Source organism: Rhinopithecus roxellana, chromosome 4 (genome assembly GCF_007565055.1).
Source record: "Rhinopithecus roxellana isolate Shanxi Qingling chromosome 4, ASM756505v1, whole genome shotgun sequence".
NCBI lineage: Eukaryota > Metazoa > Chordata > Mammalia > Primates > Cercopithecidae > Rhinopithecus > Rhinopithecus roxellana.
The window spans coordinates 57,332,055-57,351,518 of record NC_044552.1 but is presented as its reverse complement, the minus strand read 5'-3'; the positions used below and the strand labels follow the sequence as shown (position 1 = coordinate 57,351,518).

General features: G+C 36.6%; 1 protein-coding gene across 1 annotated transcript in view; it reads left to right on the top strand.

The window, feature by feature from the left end:
* Nucleotides 1-371: 371 nt before the first annotated feature.
* MEP1A (meprin A subunit alpha) overlaps nucleotides 372-19,464 on the top strand; it is a 41,999-nt gene continuing 22,906 nt past the window's right edge. The window contains exons 1-6 of the mRNA XM_010356504.2: nucleotides 372-476; nucleotides 562-586; nucleotides 676-726; nucleotides 5,349-5,389; nucleotides 5,850-5,925; nucleotides 16,207-16,324. Of these exons, the coding sequence (XP_010354806.2) occupies nucleotides 408-476; nucleotides 562-586; nucleotides 676-726; nucleotides 5,349-5,389; nucleotides 5,850-5,925; nucleotides 16,207-16,324 (380 nt within the window). The 5' untranslated portion in view covers nucleotides 372-407. The remainder of the gene's footprint in view (nucleotides 477-561; nucleotides 587-675; nucleotides 727-5,348; nucleotides 5,390-5,849; nucleotides 5,926-16,206; nucleotides 16,325-19,464) is intronic.

Below are 19,464 nucleotides of genomic sequence, written 5' to 3'. Positions count from 1 at the left end.
TTTTATGTCCTTCAATAATTGCTTTGTAACAGTTCCATAAAATTTGAATTTATATTGTATTTGAATTAAATACTTAATAATAAAATTTTGAATTATTTTTATTTTTATTGTTAAGAGGATCTTCTGTTATATTATATGAATGGCTATTGCTGCCCTTTAGGAATGTTACTACTTCTTATATGCTCATTTCAGTATTAATTTTTCAAACTTTTCCCCAGTCTCTGAAGCTTAAGCATTTAAGGTAAACTTAGTGTCTGTCCTCGAAAGAGTCAATGCTGTTATCTTTGACTACCTTTTTTAGCGCTACGGTACATATGGAAGGGTCAAAGTTTCTAATACAACCGTCAGGGTAAAGTCTAAAAGGTATTTATGACAAGGTGTCTGCTAAAATCAGCTCACTCGCAGCAATGGCTTGGACTAGATCCACATGCATTCTCTCCTTTACCTTGTTTTTTGCCCACATAGCAGCTGTATCGGTAAGTAGAGTCCCGCTTTTTGGATATTTAGAAATATTAATTCTAGTATACGTTATCCATTTTCTGTATATTTATTTTTTTTCAGATTAAGTATCTTCCTAAAGAAAATGGTAAGAATTAGTTCAAATGCACAGAGAGTGTTTTTAAAGTTTTTTCGTTCAGCAAGGCTAATAATATTTTTTCTCCTCACTTTTAACAGTACATGATGCAGACTTTGGTGAACAGAAGGATATTTCAGAAATCAATTTAGGTGAGCTCAATTTTTGCATTATTAAAGTATTGAAATTACTTAAAACCCAGTGATGGGATTACTGAAAAGCACTTTCCTTCATAATACTGTATTGTGATTCTTTGGGGGAGAAATATTTATTGATGCTTTGTGAGAAATTGCATTTTCTGAAAGATAAAAATGTGGAAAGAGAAGACAGTTAGACCAGACATTCTAGGAGAGCTAGGGAGTCCTCAATGGATCTAGATACATAACAAGTTTCTCTTTATAAAAAATTTATTTTTCCAATTTGTATTTGGAAGAAAAGGAAAGCAAATAGATAATTATTCTGATTGTTAAAGAAAAATATAAGAATAAGCCTCTGGTTATATTTAGTGGGGAAACAAAACCCAACCCCTCCACTGGCCATGATATTTTTATTTGTCCAGTCTTGTTGTGGAGTAAGTGCTATTTTCATGTTTTGGGGGGAGGAGCAAGTGGTTTCTCATGGTTAGAGTGACCTGCTCAGGATCATAGGTAGCAGTGACGGGGCTCACTTCCAGATCTTGCAGCCCGTACCTTAATAGCTCAGTGCTATCTGAAGACTACAAAATGAAAATAGCTCAGTGCTATCTGAAGACTACAAAATGAAAATACCTATACCTAAGGGTCAATTTTTCTGGCTTTCTCTCACTCACAGAGAAGCCAGTTAGTTGATATTTAATTGGAATAGCTGGAGAATGGCTGCATAGGCAGAGCAGAAATAGTTTAGGAAGGTAAATGGGTGAATGCATGAATGAGTGCCAAGACTTCAGAGCCAGGCACTAAAATATCTCTTTTTAGAGTCAGCCATTGTGTAAACAGTTCAGAGAATCTGATGTATTTTACAACAGGACTGGGATTTGAATTTTTAGAGTTTTTCTAATCTCATCCTTATCTATCTAATAAAAGTAATTCTTTACCTCTTTGTCATTTTGTACTCTTCAGGCCCACCACCACCTCTGAACTTTGACCCCAGTGAAGAAATCTCATTACCATGTAATCTTTTTTTTAGGCCATTTCAACCAAGCCACCAGGATTGATTGGGTTAGCCATATGGCCAGATTCTAACACCATAAATTGATGGTGAAAATCATATAGAGAAAATTGCCACCTTTCACCATCTTCTTTTTGCCTCACAAGGCTGACTTAACATTTCTTATCCTCCACCCCAAGACCTGCTCCTCTCAGTCCTTTTCATTTCAGTAAATGTAACTCACTCCTTCTAGATTTTAAGCTCAGAATCTTAGAGTTGCCCCTAACTCTTGTCTTTCTGTCATACCTTATGCAAAATCTGTCAGCAGATGCTATTAGATCTACTTGATCCTTCCTTCCTTCCTTCCTTCCTTCCTTCCTTCCTTCCTTCCTTCCTTCCTTCCTTCCTTCCTTCCTTCCTTCCTTCCTTCCTTCCTCTCTCTTCTCTTCTCTTCTCTTCTCTTCTCTTCTCTTCTCTTCTCTTCTCTTCTCTTCTCTTCTCTTCTCTTCTCTTCTCTCTCTTTTTTCTTTCTTTTTTCCCAAGATATGGAGTCTTGCTCTGTTACCTAGGCTGGAGTGCAGTGGCACAATCTCAGTGCACTGCAACCTCCGCCTCCCGGGTCCAAGGCATTCTCCTGCCTCAGCCTCCCAAGCAGCTGGGATTACAGGTGTCCACCACCACGCAAGGCTAGTTTTTGTATTTTTAGTAGAGACAGGGTTTCTCCATGTTGGTCAGGCTGGTCTTGAATTCATGACCTTGTGATCTGCCCACCTCATCCTCCTAAAGTGCTGGAATTACAGGCATGAGCCACAGGCATGAGCCACCGGCATGCCCGGCCTAGATCTACTTTCAAATCATACCACAGTTGAGACTTTTCAGTACTTTTACTGTCCCCACCTTGGTCAGCCACCTCATATCCGACCTGGTCCTTTGAGGGGCCTCATAACTGTGCTTCCTTTTCTGCCTTTGCTCCCTACAGACTATTCTGCACAACATAGAACTCTTCCTTTAATATCCTTCAGATCATGTCATTTCTCTGCTCCAACCTTCTAATGACTTCTCCTCCAACACAAAGTAAAGGCCTTAGAGCCTTGATTCCCAAAGTGTGTTCCACAGGCCAAAGTGACTTGTGTCGCTCAAGAGCTTTCTCTTGGAAATGCCGCATTTGAGGATCCACCCCAGACCTACCAAATTAGCATCTCCAATTTGACAGACCCAAGTGGTTTCTATGCACATTAGAGTGTGAGTCGATCTGCTGAAACAGGGTTTGTGACTACTCTTCCTCTTCCCACTTGAGCTCTCCAGCCACCCTGACTGCACAGCTACTCCTGTAAGGAAGTGATTTTCAATGTGTTGTCCCCCAGCCAGCAGCATCAGTAAACTTCTTAGGAATGAACATTCTTAGGCCTCGCCCCAGACTTAATGAACCAGAAATCCAAGGGTGGGGGCTCATCAACCTGTGTTGACCAAGCCTTCCAGGGGACTCTGATGCTCGAGTTTAGGACCACTGCCCTAAGACATCAAGGCTTTCCTGCCACAGGACCTTTCTATCTGGTGTTGCCTTTACCTCCACCACACTTCCTTCATTCCCTTACTCTATCATATTTCTGCTAAAATGCCACCTCCTCTGGGGGGCCCTCCCTGGCCACTCTTTAATAAAATAGCAAACCTATCTCACCTCAGCACTCTTTCCCACCTTACCTTTCACTTGTTTCTTTTTTATTGTACTTTTCACCATTTGTCATACTTTACAGTTATTTGTTTATTTGTATGTCTCCCTCTTCCCCCAATCAAGAGTGTCATCTCCTTAAGGACTTTGTTTTATTCTCTGCTATGTCCCAGCATCTAGAAAAATGCTTCAGACACATTAGGCATTTAATAAGTGCGCACCACATGAACAAACTGGATAATGAATAGATCGAGGCTTGCTTTCACTGGATGTGCATTTCTTTGGGAAGTTCTCCCTGCCCCCCATGACCCCATCCATTCTCACTGACCACTGGGGCCAAAATCTGAGTGGGCTCATTCACTTCACTCTGGAAGAGCTCCCTCAATTCCATTATAATCCAGACCAGGTGTCAGGAAATACAGATTTTTGCTCAGGACAAACAAATAGTAGAACTATTCTCAATGAAAGAATAGATGGACCAGAACAAAGTCCTTTTATTTAAAAGATTATTCAAATCTGGGTCCTACTGACAGTGGTACAGTGATGTCATTGCTGTTTGTGGTTGTTTCATTGCACTGCTAGCATATGAATAGGTCAGGGCTAAGGAGGTTAAGCAACCTAGCAAATGTGTGCATGAGGAAGGGAGTGATGCAGGGATAGCCCTAGTTAGTCACTGGCAAATGAAATCATGATGCCTGCTAATACCTAACACCTCCTTGGTGTCCTATGTATAAATGGAGCTGGTTCCTGAATGAGCCATTGGCTTTGCCAAATGGGGTCTCTGTTGGCTTGTGAGACTGTGGTAATTAATCTGTGCTTTGGTTTCCTGGCCTGTAAATCAGGGCTGTCCTCAGAATGAAGTACAATCCAGTAATTCTGTCTGAAGTTGTTGCATTTTACAGAAAATGTTGCTTGTCACATGAGAGTTATGATAAGTGATGCTCTTTTAATGCTTGAGAAATTTTCCCACAAAGATCTTCACTTTTAAGAATCTTGCTTACTGAAACAGGATGAGGCCAGGATTAAGCAATACCAGCAGTGGGAGAGTGTATTCTGCTAAGCACCTGAGAACAGATGTTTGGAGGTATGGTTTTGAATGGATCTGTCCACAATCCTCTGGTCTTCCTTATGACGTGGGCAGCACCTTGAGCTTGGTTTTGGAGGGTATCATCGTTTTTTCATGGGAAAGAGCAGAATACATTCATTTACCCTGGGACAAGAGGCAAAATGGTACAGGGGCAGAAAGAGCCCTGAATGGGAAGGCAGGAATTTCGATGCTCACTTGGCCCCTGGATTACATAGTACATCACTTCATGTCGCTGGACTCTATTTTTTTCTCCATTTCTCTCAATATTTTTCTTTTCTTTTTTGAGATGGAGTCTGGCTCTGTCATCCAGGCTGGAGTGCAGTGGTGCGATCATGGCTCACTGCAACCTCCACCTCCTGGGTTTGAGCAATTCTCCTGCCTTAGCATCCTCAGTAGCTGGGACTACAGGTGTGCACCACCAAGCTCAGCTAATTTTTGTACTTTTAGTAGAGAAGGGGTTTCACCACATTGGCCAGGCTGGTCTCAAACTCCTGACTTCGGGTGATCCGCCCACCTCGGCCTCCCAAAGTGCTGGGATTACAGGCGTGAGCCACCACCCCCAGCCATTCTCTCAATAGTTTTCATCCTCCTTATCAGTGCTGCCTCAAATCCCTTTTTTATAGTCAGTGATCAATAAAATCCCTTCTAACTTATCTCTTACTTTTAAGATTCTTAGACAAGATTTATTGTTCCAAAATTGAAAACAGAGGCTATGACAATTCATTGGCCATTCATATTTGCTCAACTGGAATTTTTGCATTGTTTCGAAAAGTTTTGCCACATAAAGACTAATATTCAAAGATTTATAATGGCAAAGATTAATTTTATTATGAAAGATGCCTTTTAATAATGTTCACTCAAATATTGTTTTTTTAAAAAAATTCCATTTCCAGCTGCAGGCTTGGACCTCTTTCAAGGGGACATCCTCTTGCAGGTGAGTATCTGTCAAAGATGCAGTAAGTTCCTCAGGACAGACAGTACCATTGGGTGTCAGTCTCTGCTCTGTGGCCAGCCCTGCGATGGGCACTGTGAAGGAGATAAGAGAAATCTCATCTATAATCTGTTCCAGTGAGGAGTTCCACTATAACTGGTAAGGACAAAAACAGAGGGAAAATAAGTAAACAGCACCAAAGAGTCTAAAATAATTAAATGGTTTATCTATTTAATTTTCCTGGGATTGCAGGCCCCCTTTATTTTGTTCTTAATAATTTCTCTGATTTTTCCAAATTATCTCTCAAGGGACTTCTATTGCTTTCATAATCAGAAGAGAAATTGCCACTAAACTGTTTGAATTGTGTGATAGACTGTTTGCTGTGTGAGAGTTTATTGAAGGAGGAGGTCAAGGTGACCTTGAGGACTAAGCTTCCCACTCACCTTTATCTTTGTTTTCACAGAACTCCAGAAATGGCCTGAGAGACCCAAACACCAGGTGGAAATTCCCCATTCCTTACATCTTGGCTGATAATTTGGGTAATATTAATTGCTCTTAATTAGAAGTTTTCGGTTTAACTCTCTCTCCCCTCTCAGCCTGCTCATGGGCATCACATTGGGAGTAACCACCAGGGTCTAAGAGGGTTTTCAAGTCCTGACGAATCTTTATCTCATGGGGAAAAAGACATGACATTACATCAAAACCAGTGCTGCTTAACCAGTCTGAGATACATAGTATCCAAGAATAACTTTTAAAATGCAACACACTTCAAAGTATTAGTATAACCAGGAGCAACATGAAAGAGCAAAAACCCAATGAAATATAGTTTGCATCAGAGCAAGGCAAAGTTTGCACTTTGTTTAGGTGAATCTAAATGTAGTGTGAGGACACTATTTTCAGCATATTGATTTCTTCTCTTTTTGTTACAAGAGAAACATGCCACACTTTGAGAAATAGAAAAGTCCATATTTCATATGTTCACAATCCTTTTTTCTTGGTGTTATTAATGTCTACTCTTTTCTCTCTTGAGAAAAAGATCTGAATATGGTACATTTTACTCATTGTTAGAAATAATGACTAGTAGAATCACTTCTCTGCCTTTTAGCTAAGATTGTGTATAGAACTAACAGCCGGTAGAAATAAATAAATATTAGAAGCCCCATGTAGGCACCCTCAAGCAGTTGACTGACAGCTGAGCAGCCATGATGACTCAATGCCTACAAGGCCCCACCTGCTTAGACAGATGGACAAGATTAGAGTGAAGAGGGAAAGCCAGGACAAGGTTGCTTCATCTTGTTGGGCTGCTAGGCTGCTTCTAGTCTCAGCAGGTGTAGATTATGTTTCAGTCTTTTCCATCCTCTTTATCAGTGCTGCCTCGGATCCATTTTTATGGAGAACAGCTAGATACAAACACATGTTGTTCCCAACTAATACTTGGAAAATTGAGTTATTTTCTCCAGTGTTTGCCTTGCAAATTCATGGAACACCAATACTTAATGGAACATGATTTAAGAAACACCAACTTTAAAAGGGGTTCTTTCCCATTACAGGTTCTTTTATCCTGGTTGTCACATCTCCGCCACCCTATTATGTGCCAGGCACTGTGCCTTCATCTAATATTTTATGTAACCTTCACTATTGCCTCTGTGAGGTGTAAGGCAATGCTTCTCAGACTTTAATGTGCATAGGATTCATATGAGGAGCTTGTTAACCTACAGAGTAGGTCAGAGTTGGTGCGTGAGATGTTGCATGTCCAATGGTCCTCCAGTGATGCTGATGCTATTGGTCCCCATGCAGACCACAGCTTAAGTGGTATGGTCTCTCTAGCTGCAAGGTAGGTAAGAAACTACATTTGAGAGTGATTTGAGACAAGTGACCTGACATAAGATAAAGGTAGTAAGGATACAGTAGTATTTCTCAAGCAACACCATGTGAAGGTCACCTTTAGTGTTTAAGTTCAGATGCCCAGACCCAGACCACTGTGAAAGCAAACTTTCTAACTAGAGTTCAATATTTGCATAGAATTGTTTTATTCAAGTTAAATTTACATAGAGTGAAATACACAAATCAGTATATAAGGCTTTTGACAAACACATATGCCTATATAATGCACACTTCCCTCATTCCATAAAGTTCCTTTCTAGGCAGTTCCCATCCCCACTCCCTAAGAGACAACCACCATTCTGATTTTTCCCCATGGATTAGTTTTTCCTGATTTACAGTTGATTTACAGATAAATGAGCTCATATACCATAACATTTATTTTATAAATACTGTGTGTCCGGCTTCTTTGACTTTTTAAAGTTCTTCCATATTGTTGTGGATCAACAGTTAAATCTTCTTTTTTTAACTACTCAGTAATATTTCTTTACATTAATATACTGTAAGTCATTGTCCATTTTTCTGTTGGGGCTACTATGAAGAAAACTATTGTGATAATTCTTGTACAAGTTTATGTGAATACATTTTTTATTTATCTTTGGTAAATGCTTAGGAATATAATTGCTTGGTCACATGGATAACTGTGTAAGAAAACACCAAACTGTTTTCCAAAGTGGCTGTGCCATTGCACACTCCTCCTGAAAATATATGAGTGTTTCATTTGCTCCACATCTTCACTAATGTTGATAGCATTAATCTTTGTAATTATAGCCATTTTAGTAGTTGTAAAATGGTACCTCACTATGATTTTAATTTGCATTTCCCTAATGATTAGTGATATTTAGCACATTTCAGTATGCTACTGGCTGTTTTTGTATCTTCTTTTATGAAGGTCTGTCCAACTCCTTCATGAGTTTTAAAAATTATATTGTTTGTCTTTTTATTATTTGTAGGATTTTATATATTATGGCTAAAGCCCTTTGTCAGATAGATGTATTATAAATATTTTCTGTTAGTCTGTTACTTACCTATTTGTTTTTGTTTTTCAAGCAGTGAATTTTGAAATGCAAAAGCTTTAAATGCTGATAAAGTGTGATTTATCAATTTTTTAACTTATATAGTTTGCGTTTTTACATTCTAAGAAATCTGTGCTTAAACCAAGTCACAAAGATATATTCCAATATTTTTTTGAAGTTGTGTGGTTTCAATTTTTGTCTATAATTGATTGCAAACTAATTTTATGTACAACAAGATGAAGAGCTTGAGATTGGTTGATTGGTATTTATTAGCCCAGTTGTTCTAGCAACATTTGCTGTAAAACTTTGCTTTTCTCATTGAGTACTCTTTGCAAGAGTCTTGTTTGCCAAGTTTTCCAAGACTCCTTATCTCTTGATCTGGTATCTCTATTTTCTTCTCTTATTCTACTTGTCCATCATCATGTCAAAAATCACTATGTTGATTGCTCTAGCTTTATAGTTAACCTTGAATTGAGTGCTCCAGCTTTGCTCTCCAATTTCAAGACAGTTTAGCCTACTCCAGATCTTATGCGTTTTCATGTATATTTTATAATCAGTTTCTCTAAATAGCCTGCTAGGATTTTGATAGGAATGTGTTGATTCTGTACATAAATTTGTAGAAAACTAATATCTTAAAAATATTGAGTCCTATAATCCATAAACATGGTACATCTATCCAGTTAATTTCAGTCTTCTTTAATTTCTCTAATCCACGCTTTATAAATTTCAGTGTAGAGATCTTGCGTGTCTTTGGTAAATTCATTTCTAAGCATTTTATATTTTTGATGCTATTAAAATGAAATTAAAAAATTTTTTTACCACTTAATGTTTTCTGCTAATACGTAAAAATACATTGGATTTTTATATATTGATTTTGTATCCTGTTACCTTGCTAAATTTACTCATTAACTTTAATTGTTGATTTGTAGATTTTTTTTTAGGACTTTTAATAAAAATTCTTCTTGCCTATCAGTATAGACAGTGTTACTGGTTCCTTTCCAATTTTTACACCATGTATTGCTTTTTCTTGTCTTACTGCTCTGGCTAGGACCTTCATTACCATGTTGAATAGAAGTGGTAAAAGTGGACATCTTTGCCTCATTGGCTTGTTTTAGTGGTAGTATTCAATACTTCATTCATGTGGGACATGACTGTTTTCCATAGATGCCCTTTGTCAGATGGCATATTTTCATCATGGATAGTTGTTACAGTGTATCAAATGCTTTTCCTGCAACAATTTAGATAACTATACTTTTTATTCCTTATCGTGTAATATGGTAAATAACATCAAATTTGAATGCTAAACCAACTTTGCATTTCTCAGATGAGCTCTACTTGGTTATGATGTATTACCCTTTTCATATTTTGCTGGATCCCATTTGGTAATATTTTGTTATAGATTTTTGTGTTTATATTCATAAAAAGTATAGGTTTCTAATTTACTTTTTCATAATATCTTTATTAGGCTTTAGTAATAAAGCTATGTAGATCTCAAAACCATCTTGAAAATGTTTCCTCTTCTTTTATCTTTTGAATAAGTTTGTGTATGATTAAAATTTTTTCTTTCTTAAATGTTGGTAAAATTCACCAATAAAATAACCAAGTAATGGAATTTTTTTTGTGGGATAGTATTTTTATAATGAATTCAATTTACGTAATAATTATACAATTTTTCTTATTTTCTATTATGCTGCTTTTATTAAATTGTATTTTTCAGTAATAAAAAATTAAGATTACCTTAATAGATGCAGAAAAAGCATTTGACAAAATTTAACAATTATTTCAACTAAGTTGTCAAAATATTGGCATAATATCTCATTATCTTTATAATGTCTGTAGAATCTTTAGTAATATTCCTATTTCATTCTTGATATTGGCAATTTGTATGTTTCCTCTTTTTCTCTTGACATGTCCTGCTAGGAGCTTATTGATTTTATTAATATTTTTACAGAATCAACTTTTGATTTGTTAATTTTCTCTTGCTTCTCTGCTTTCTATTTAGTTGCTTTCTGTTATCTTTATTATTTCCTTTCTCCTACTTATTTCAGGTGTAATTTGCTCTTCTTTTTCTATGTTCTTAAGATGAAAATTCATATCACTTATTTTAAATCTTCATTTTTTCTGATGTAATGTATTCTACAACATGGTTACTAACGCTATAAATTTTATTTGAAGCACTGCTTTACTGCTTTCTTCAAATTTTGATTTGGTGTATGCTTATTAAAGTTTAGTGTATTAATAGATACTTCATAATTTATCTTGTGAATATTTTCATTCATGGATGGGATAAAAGTGTGTTTAAATTTTTAAAAATATTGTCCTTTGCCTTACTACTATGCAAGCATTTTGCAATGTTATAATTCCATTTATACCCCTGCCCTTTATGGTCTAGTGTTTTCCATCTTATGCTTCATGAGTCTCACACTATAGTGTTAGGATTTTTGATTTAAACAGTTGTCTTTTAAAGTAATTAATGAAAAACAAGACAGTCTTTATATTTACTTTTATATTTGCAATTTCTGGTGCTCTTCATTGCTCCTGTAAATTTGAATTCTTATCTAGTATCATTTCTCTTCAGTTTGAAGAACTTCCTTTAGCATTTCTTATAAAGCAGATCTGTTGATGACAACTTCTGGTTTTTCTTTTACCTGAAAATGATCTTTATTTTGCCTCTATTTTGAGAATATTTTAACTGGAAATAGAATTTGGGTTTAGAGTAGTGTTAAAATTATTATTTTAACATTTTTCAGTTTTAATGCAATGTCTTTTTGTTTTCCAACATTTGATTATAAAAACTTTTAAATAATCAAAAAGTTAAAAGCATTGTGCAGCGAACACTCACATACTCACAACCTAGATTACAATTAACAGTTTTATTTGCTTTATCTCATCTATCCATCCTAATATCACTGTATGAATCCATTGTATTTTTGATGCATTTCGAAGTTGCTTTCAGACACTAGTAGACTTTACCCCAGTCACTTCAGTATGCATGTAATTAACCACAGTTCAATATTTGTGTATAGTTCCCTTTAACATAAAATATATATGTGGTAAAATGCATGGGCCTTAGATGTACAATTCAATGAGTTCTTAAAGATTTATGCACCTATGTAACCCACATTCCTATCAAGAGATGGAACATGTTTATAATATATATACCTCTGAAACCTAACTTCCTATGAAGAGATGAAACATTTTTATCATTCCAGAAAATTCTTTTATGGCCCTTCCAAGTCATTCTCACTTTTCCAGAGAAAAAAAAGCCAGTGTTCTATTTTTTCTTTTTTCTTCATACGTGAATTTAACCTCTTCTAGAATTTCATATAAATGGAATCATATGTTATATACTCTTGATTAAGGCTTCTTTTTACTCAGTAAAGTGTTATTGGGATGCATCAATGTTACTGTGTTTATCAGTAATTTGTTCTTCTTTTGTTACTGAGTGTCATTTCATTGAATTGAGTATGTCACAGCCTGTTTTACCATTCTCTTGGATTGAATCTATGTTTTGGCTATTATGAATAAAGGTATTATGAACAGTCTTGCACATATTCGTTTTTAAAATATATTTTCATATCTCTGGTGTAAATACTTTAAGAATAAAATTGCTGGGTTATAGTATAGGTGTAGGTTTAGTGTTAGACCTCTTTCAATATGCTGGTACCATTTTACACAACCACAAACAATGTATGCGAGTTTCATTTACACCATGTCTTTGCTAACATCTGGTGTTGTCAATTTTTAAAATTTTAGCCATTCTTTTGGGCATGTAGTGCTACCTTATTAATTTATTGATTTTTATTTCGCTGATGACTAGTAATGTTGATCTTCTTTAAAGTTAGTTATTGGTCATTTGTATTTCTTCCCTTGTAAAATATCTTCTCGGTTAACCCATTTAAAAAAATGGGTTATTTGTTATTTAGTATTGAGTTGTAAGTATTCTTTATATATTTTGGATATGTCTTTTGTCAGATATATATTTTGCAAATATTTTGCTCCAGATACACTGTTTCTTTTCTCCAGTGTCTGATAAGAAATCATCCATCTTTCATATTGTTGTTCTCCTGTATGTAATGTCTTTTTTCTCTAGTTCCTTTCTTATGTCCTCTTTATTTTTGTTTTTATGATGGTTTGATTATGATATGCTTATGTTGATTTTCTTTTTATTCATCCTGCTTGGGCTCACCAAGTTTATTATATTTTTAGCGGATTTTTAAATAACCAAATCTGAAAAATACTAGGCCGTTATTTGCTCAGATATTTTTCTGTGTGTCGCCTATCCATCAGAGACTCTAACTGCACATATCTTAGACTGGGTGGTATTTTTTGCATTGGTCACTAAAGCTCTATTCATTTTTCTGAACATTTTTCTCTCTGTCTCTTTTATCATCGCCAGTCAACTTTTAAAATTATCCAGTGAATTTTTTATTTTGGATATAATACTGATAGAATTTTCACTGGGTTCTTTTATATAATTCCCATTTGTCTGCTAAGATTATTTGCATGTTCATCTTTTTTTCCATTAAATTCTTTAACAAGTATATAATAGAGATTTAAAGTGTTTGTCTGCTAATTCTAACATTTTAGTCATCTTGGGGTCTGTTTCTCTTTCTAGTTACTGCTTTTAATATTATCTATGGATAACAGTTTCCTGTTCCTTCACAGGTCTCATAATTTTTGATTATATATTAGGCATTATATTACATTGTAGTGATTATGCATATTCTCATTCTTCTCTGAATTGTGTTAATTTTTGTTAGAGCAGTTAAATTACTGCATGATCATCTGGAATTTGTGGAGGCTTTGTGTGGTTTTGTCCTTGGTTCAAGGCAAATATCTTAGTGCTGTAACACAGTCTTTACTGTTAAGTCACGGTCCCTCTGGGGTTTCAACGGAATGCCCGAGTTTCCCCAGCCCCTGTAACTTTGCATGACTCAAACTCCAGATTGTCCCTCCACTGCAGTGGGGAGCAACTTATGTATCTGTTCAGGTTGCTCAGTCTTCCAATGGCTCCTTCCCATTAAGGGCCTTGGAGCCTTCTCCCATTTATGCAAAGTTCATGAGTTAGACAAGGATTGAAGGGGCACTTATCCACAAACTTTGGGATGAATCTCCTCCTTGTCAACTATGACTTTCCTTTCCAGGACTTCCTCCCTTGATTTTCAGACACTTAGGTTAAAACTCAGCCCCAACCTGTCCCTGTGGTATGTTAAGAAAATACAACTGCAGATTTATACCTGTGTTCTCTTTTTCTCGCACTGAAGAAATTAAGACTTGCCCTCATGCAAAAAGCTGTATAAATGTGAATCTTACCCAGTGAAATTTTCCTTTTTTTAAGAAAAAAGTCCTCCATTTTCCACCTGCTTTAGCTATTTTCCAGCATATTTAAAGAGTTTATTTTCTTATTTTTTCAAATTTACAACTGTTATCTGTGGGAGGATTAATTAGATTCAAGCTCCTTGACCGTTATGAGCACCAGAGATTCTCTCAAAGGATTCTTAAACTGAATCTAGGTAGCCTTCTTATGCTTATCTTCTAATACACACAGCCATTGGTATCTGAAGTTAACTCTTCTCAAAAGAAAAAGAAAAAACAGAATAAATAAAGTTAACTCTTCTCATATTATTTGATCCAGGGTTAAAAGAATGCTAGTGGTTTTCAAAACTAATTTGTTGTTTGACACAGAACTATGTACAACTTACTATGTCAGGGCAGTTGGCTAGGAAGAAGAGTTACAATAAGACAAAAAGTATACCCCATTCTCTCAAGGAGCTAACAGTGTCTTAAGTGTAGTAAACCACCTACATAAAGATGACTCATGAAATCAAGCTTTGGCCACCTATAACCTTAGCACCTTGCGAGGCCGAGGCAGGAAGATCACTTGAGCCCATGAGTTCAAGACCAGCCTGAGCAACTGAGACACACATCTCCGAAAAAGAGAGAATGGGGGGAGAGAGAGGAGGCGAGAGAGAGGAGAGAGAGAGAGAGAGAGAGAGAGAGAGAGAGAGAGAGAGAAAGGAGAAGAAGGACGAGGAGAAGGAGTGAAGGAAGAAGGAAGGAAGGAAGGAAGAGAAAAGGAAGAACGAAGGACATGCCAGCAAATGACCACGCCGACGACACGCCCCTAGGAACTATCGAGGATTCTAAGAAGCCTCCCTACCTCCCGCCTCCTCTACGACCCACTACCAAGAAATCCCTCCCCCTCCTCCCCTGCCCTCTCCCTCCCAAACCTCCCCCCCCCCACGCCCTTTCTTCGCTGCATCCTTCTCGTCCTTCCTCCGGCCGGCAGCCTTCCTTCCGTCCTTCCTTCCTTCCTTACTTGCCTTCTTTCCGTGGCCTTCCTCTTCTTTCCGCCTCCCATTTTCCACTCCTCATGCTCCCTGCTTCATTTGGGCACTCAGGGTTGCCTTCATGGAGAAGAGGAAGACTTCAAATGGGCTCTATTTTCATTTATCCCAATGATGTAGAGGCAATTTTTACAAAATTATTACAGAGTTGCTTAGTTCCCTCTTTACGACTTATTCAGGTGTGGAGAAGGAAGAAGAGGTATGATTTAAAAACTAACCACTCTCAGAAATCCCACCACTTGAATTTAGGATAAAAAAAGTCACATAGCCTTCTAGGAAGCTTGACTTCAGTATAATCACTTTTTTTCTTACATTGTTGTAACACCACAGCTATCTTAGGTATATCTCTTTGTATTACAGATGTAACTAAATGAGAATAGGCAAAAGTGCATGAAAATCTCCCAGCAGATGTAATGAATGCTCTTGTTGTTGTTATCTGTGTTGTTTCCACAATTAGTTTATTGACTATTCCCATGACTATTTCTTTAATGATCTTGATATGATATTATGACATCCAGGCTATGGAAGCTCCAACTTGATAGTTTATCAAATGAAATAAAGGCCAGAAAAATATGATGTAATTTCCTGGCCAATAATTATAAACTCTTTGAGAGAAAGCACTAAATCAAATGTGCAAGAAATATAATTTAATTTTATATAGCTTGGCTTAATTTTTAACTTAGATTCTAGCCTTCAGTAAGTTGATGGGAGGGGAAAATATACACAAAGTAAAACATAATCTCAGTTCCTCTGGAGTATCTTTCTTCTCTACCCCATCTTTGTCTTACAATGCCAAAGTGCATGCATGCTAGGTGAAATGAAAGGCATTTGATCTTTGGTCATTTGTCCCCACAGGTTACTAGTCAGCATCTATTTTTCCTGCCACTTCAAGTCCGCTAGTCTTCTGCTGCTTCGGTACTGAGCTTGGGTTACAGAAATCTTTTCTAAGGCTGTGTGCAGTACTAGCTGTCTGGTCTTGCCATCTCCTAGGCATCTTTCTGGGAAGCAGGGTAAAATACCGTATGTGCTTCTTATGCTCTCAGAACCCACAAACCTCTCTAAGCTCTGCTTTCCTCCTCCAGAAAGAGAGAACATGTTTTTAGATTGGGGTAAGGAACACTATCTCACTGCCTTTCTCTAAGGTACTTTATCTATGTCTACTAAAGCCAGAGCTACTCACAAGCCACTTTTGTTTTCTGCTCTGCCATGTGACTCTCCTGAGGCAATGCACTCTAAATCTCTGCTTCAGTGGGGGAAAGGGAAAGGGAGAAAGTGTTGAAGTTATTTTATTATTTTATTTAGCCATATACACATGTGAGTATTCTTATTTTGTAGACACATATGCATTGTGCATTCAAGGTATGCACTTGATGTTTATGTCCACAACTAAGTTTGCAGATGTCCATAACCAATTTTGCAGTTTTAGTTACCAGGAAATCTATTTATTAACAAAAAATCTATCATGCACTTCTGTGGATTTCATGTGGTAGCATGTTTTTCTCTAAACTATAAGTTGTAGATATTATCCAAGGTTTAAACTAATGCTCATTGATATTTTCACTGATGTCTGCAGCGCTGAATGCTAAAGGAGCCATTCTGTATGCCTTTGAGATGTTCCGCCTCAAGTCCTGTGTGGATTTCAAGCCCTATGAAGGAGAGAGCTCATATATCATATTTCAACAGTTTAACGGGTTGGTATGAAATTTTACAGAGTGGAAATCACGCATACTTTGGTTTATAAAAAGCGACACATCTCTTTCAAATGTGAAAAGAAGAAATTGGAAAGAAACTAAATGGAAAATCAAATTGTTCACTGTGAATTTTTAAATTATATAACATTTTTAGCATACTCTGTACAGAATGAATTATTTGGATATGTCTTGGCTTCAGGGAAATCTATTTCAATACTATTTTTAGGTTTAGGTCATGTTTTAAATTAGAGTACTTTTTTAAAAGTCAGCTTTATTGAAGTATAAACTTGACCCTTTAAAGAGTACTGTTCTAAGTTGTAGTACTTTGTTGCTAGACTTTGAACAGTTGTAGATATAAATTTGCTCTTTATAGTTATTTATTTCTAAGAAGAACTAAATGATGTATCAAGGAAGAAGCCGTTTTTCTTCAATGGTGTTTATGTCAACCAATAGATTGGGAAGCAAAGCCACCATCTGTTGTGATGCTGTATGTTTGTGTCTTCAGCTCCACATGGGGGTATTTCCTCACTCCTTCACAATGCAGTTTCCATTGCTGCCTCCAGGCTTTGCCTGCAGCAGTTGTCTGGTTCTGGCCATGTGTGATTTATTTATTTATTTTTGGTGACATGAATATGTTCTTTAGCAGTGATTTCTGAGATTTGGTGCACCCATCACCCAAGAACTGTACCCGAAGTGTAGTCTTTTATCCCTCGCCACACCCCATCCTTTCCCTTGAGTCCCCAAAGTCCATGTACCATTCTTTTGCCTTTGCGTCCTTATAACTTAGCTCCCACATATGAGTGAGAACATACAATGTTTGTTTTTTCCATTCCTGAGTTACTTCACTTAGAATAATGGTCTCCAACTCCATCCATTTATATATATACATATACACACACACACACACACACACACACACACACACGTATATATATGATGGGCATTTGAGCTGGTTCCATATTTTTTCAATTGCAAATTGTGCTGCTACGAACATTTGTGTGCAAGCATCTTTTTCGTATAATGACTTCTTTTTCTCTGGGTGGATAAATACCTAGTAGTGGGGTTGCTGGATCAAATAGTAGATCTACTTTTAGTTCTTTTAGGAACCTCCACACTGTTTTCCATAGTCATTGTACTAGTTTACATTCCCATCCACCGTGTAAAAGTGTTCCCTTTTCATGCATCCACACTAGTGTATATTATTTTTTTATTTTTTAACTATGGCCATTCTTATAGGAGTGAGGTGGTATCACACTGTAGTTTTGATTTTCATTTCCCTGATAATTAGTAATGTTGAACATTTTTTCATATGTCCGTTGGCCTTTTATATATCTTCTTTTGATAATTGTCTATTCATGTTCTTAGCCCACTTTTTGATGGGATTGTTTGTTTGTATTTTTCTTGCTAATTTGTTTGGGTTCTTTATGGATTCTAGATATTAGTCCTTTGTTGGACATATACATTGTAAAGATTTTTCTCCCACTCTGTGGGCTGTCTGTTAACTCTGCTGATTATTCCTTTTGCCATGCAGAAACTTTTGAGTTTATTTAAGTCCCATTTATTTATCTTTGTTTTTGTTGCATTTGCTTTTAGCTTCTTAGTCATGAAGTCTTTGCCTAAGCCAATGTCTAGAAGTGTTCTTCTGATTTTACCTTCTAGAATCTTTATGGGTTCAGGTCTTAGATTTAAGTCTTTGATCCATCTTGAGTTGATTTCTATGTAGGGTGAGAGAAGAGGATCTAGTTTCATTCTTCTACATGTGGCTTGCCAATTATCCCAGCACCGTGTGTTGAATAGGATGTTGTTCCCCCACTTTATGTTTTTGTTTGCTTTGTTGAAGATCAGTTGGCTGTAAGTATTTGAGTTTATTTCTGTGTTCTCTATTCTGTTCCATTGGTCTATGTGTCTATTTTTATACCAGTACTTTCCTGTTTTCATGACTATGGCCTTATAGTATAGTTTGAAGTTGGGTAATGTGATGACTCCAGATTTGTTCTTTTTCCTTAGTCTTAAGTTGGCTATGTGGGTTCTTTTTTGGTTCCATATGAATTTTAGGACTGTTTTTCTAGATCTGTGAAGAATGATGGTGGTATTTTGAAGGAAATTGTATTGAATTTGTAGATTGCTTTTGGCAATTGTGGTCATTTTCACAATATTGATTCTTCTCATCCATGAGCATGGGATAGCTTTCCATTTGTTTGTGTCATCTATTATTTATTTCACCAGTGTTTTGTAGTTTTCCTCGTACAGGTCTTTCAGTCTTTGGTTAAGCATACTCCTAAGTATTTTATTTTATGTTTTGCAGCTGTTGTGAAAGGGGTTGAGTTCTTGATTTGATTCTCAGCTTGGTCACTGTCAGTGTTTAGCAGAGCTACTGATTTGTGTAAATTAATTTTGTATCCTGAAATTTTACTGAATTTATTTAGCAGTTCTAGGAGCTTTTTGGATGAGACTTTAGGGTTTTTTAGGTATACAATCTTATCATCAGCAAACAGTGATAATTTGACTTCCTGTTTACTGATTTGGATGCCCTTTATTTCTTTCTCTTGTCTGATTGCTTTGGCTAGGACTTCCAGTAGCATGTTGAATAGAAGTAGTGACAGAGGGCATCTTTGTCTTGTTCCAGTTCTCAGGGGAAATGCTTTCAACATTTTGTCATTCACTATAAAGTTGACTGTGGGTTTGTTGTAGATGACTTTTATTACCTTAAGGTAGTCCCTTCTGTGCCAATTTTGCTGAGGGTTTTAATCATATAGGGATGGTGGACTTTGTCAAATGCTTTTTCTGCATCTATTGAGATGATCATGTGAATTTTGTTTTTAATTCTCTTTATGTGGTGTATCACATTTATTGACTTGTGTATGTGAAACCATCCCTGCATCCCTGGTATGAAACCCACTTGATCATGTTGAATTATCTTTTTGACATGCTGTTTGATTCAGTTCACTGGTACATTGTTGAGGATTTTTGCATGTATGAACATATTAGGGGATACCGAGGGATATTGGTCTGTAGTTTTCTTTGTTTGTTGTAGGGGATGGGGGTGTGGTTCCCAGTCTAGTGGAGTTATATTCCAGGAGGGATTATGGCTGCCTCTGCTGAGTTATACAGGTTGCCAAGGAAGTGGGGAAAAGCCTGCA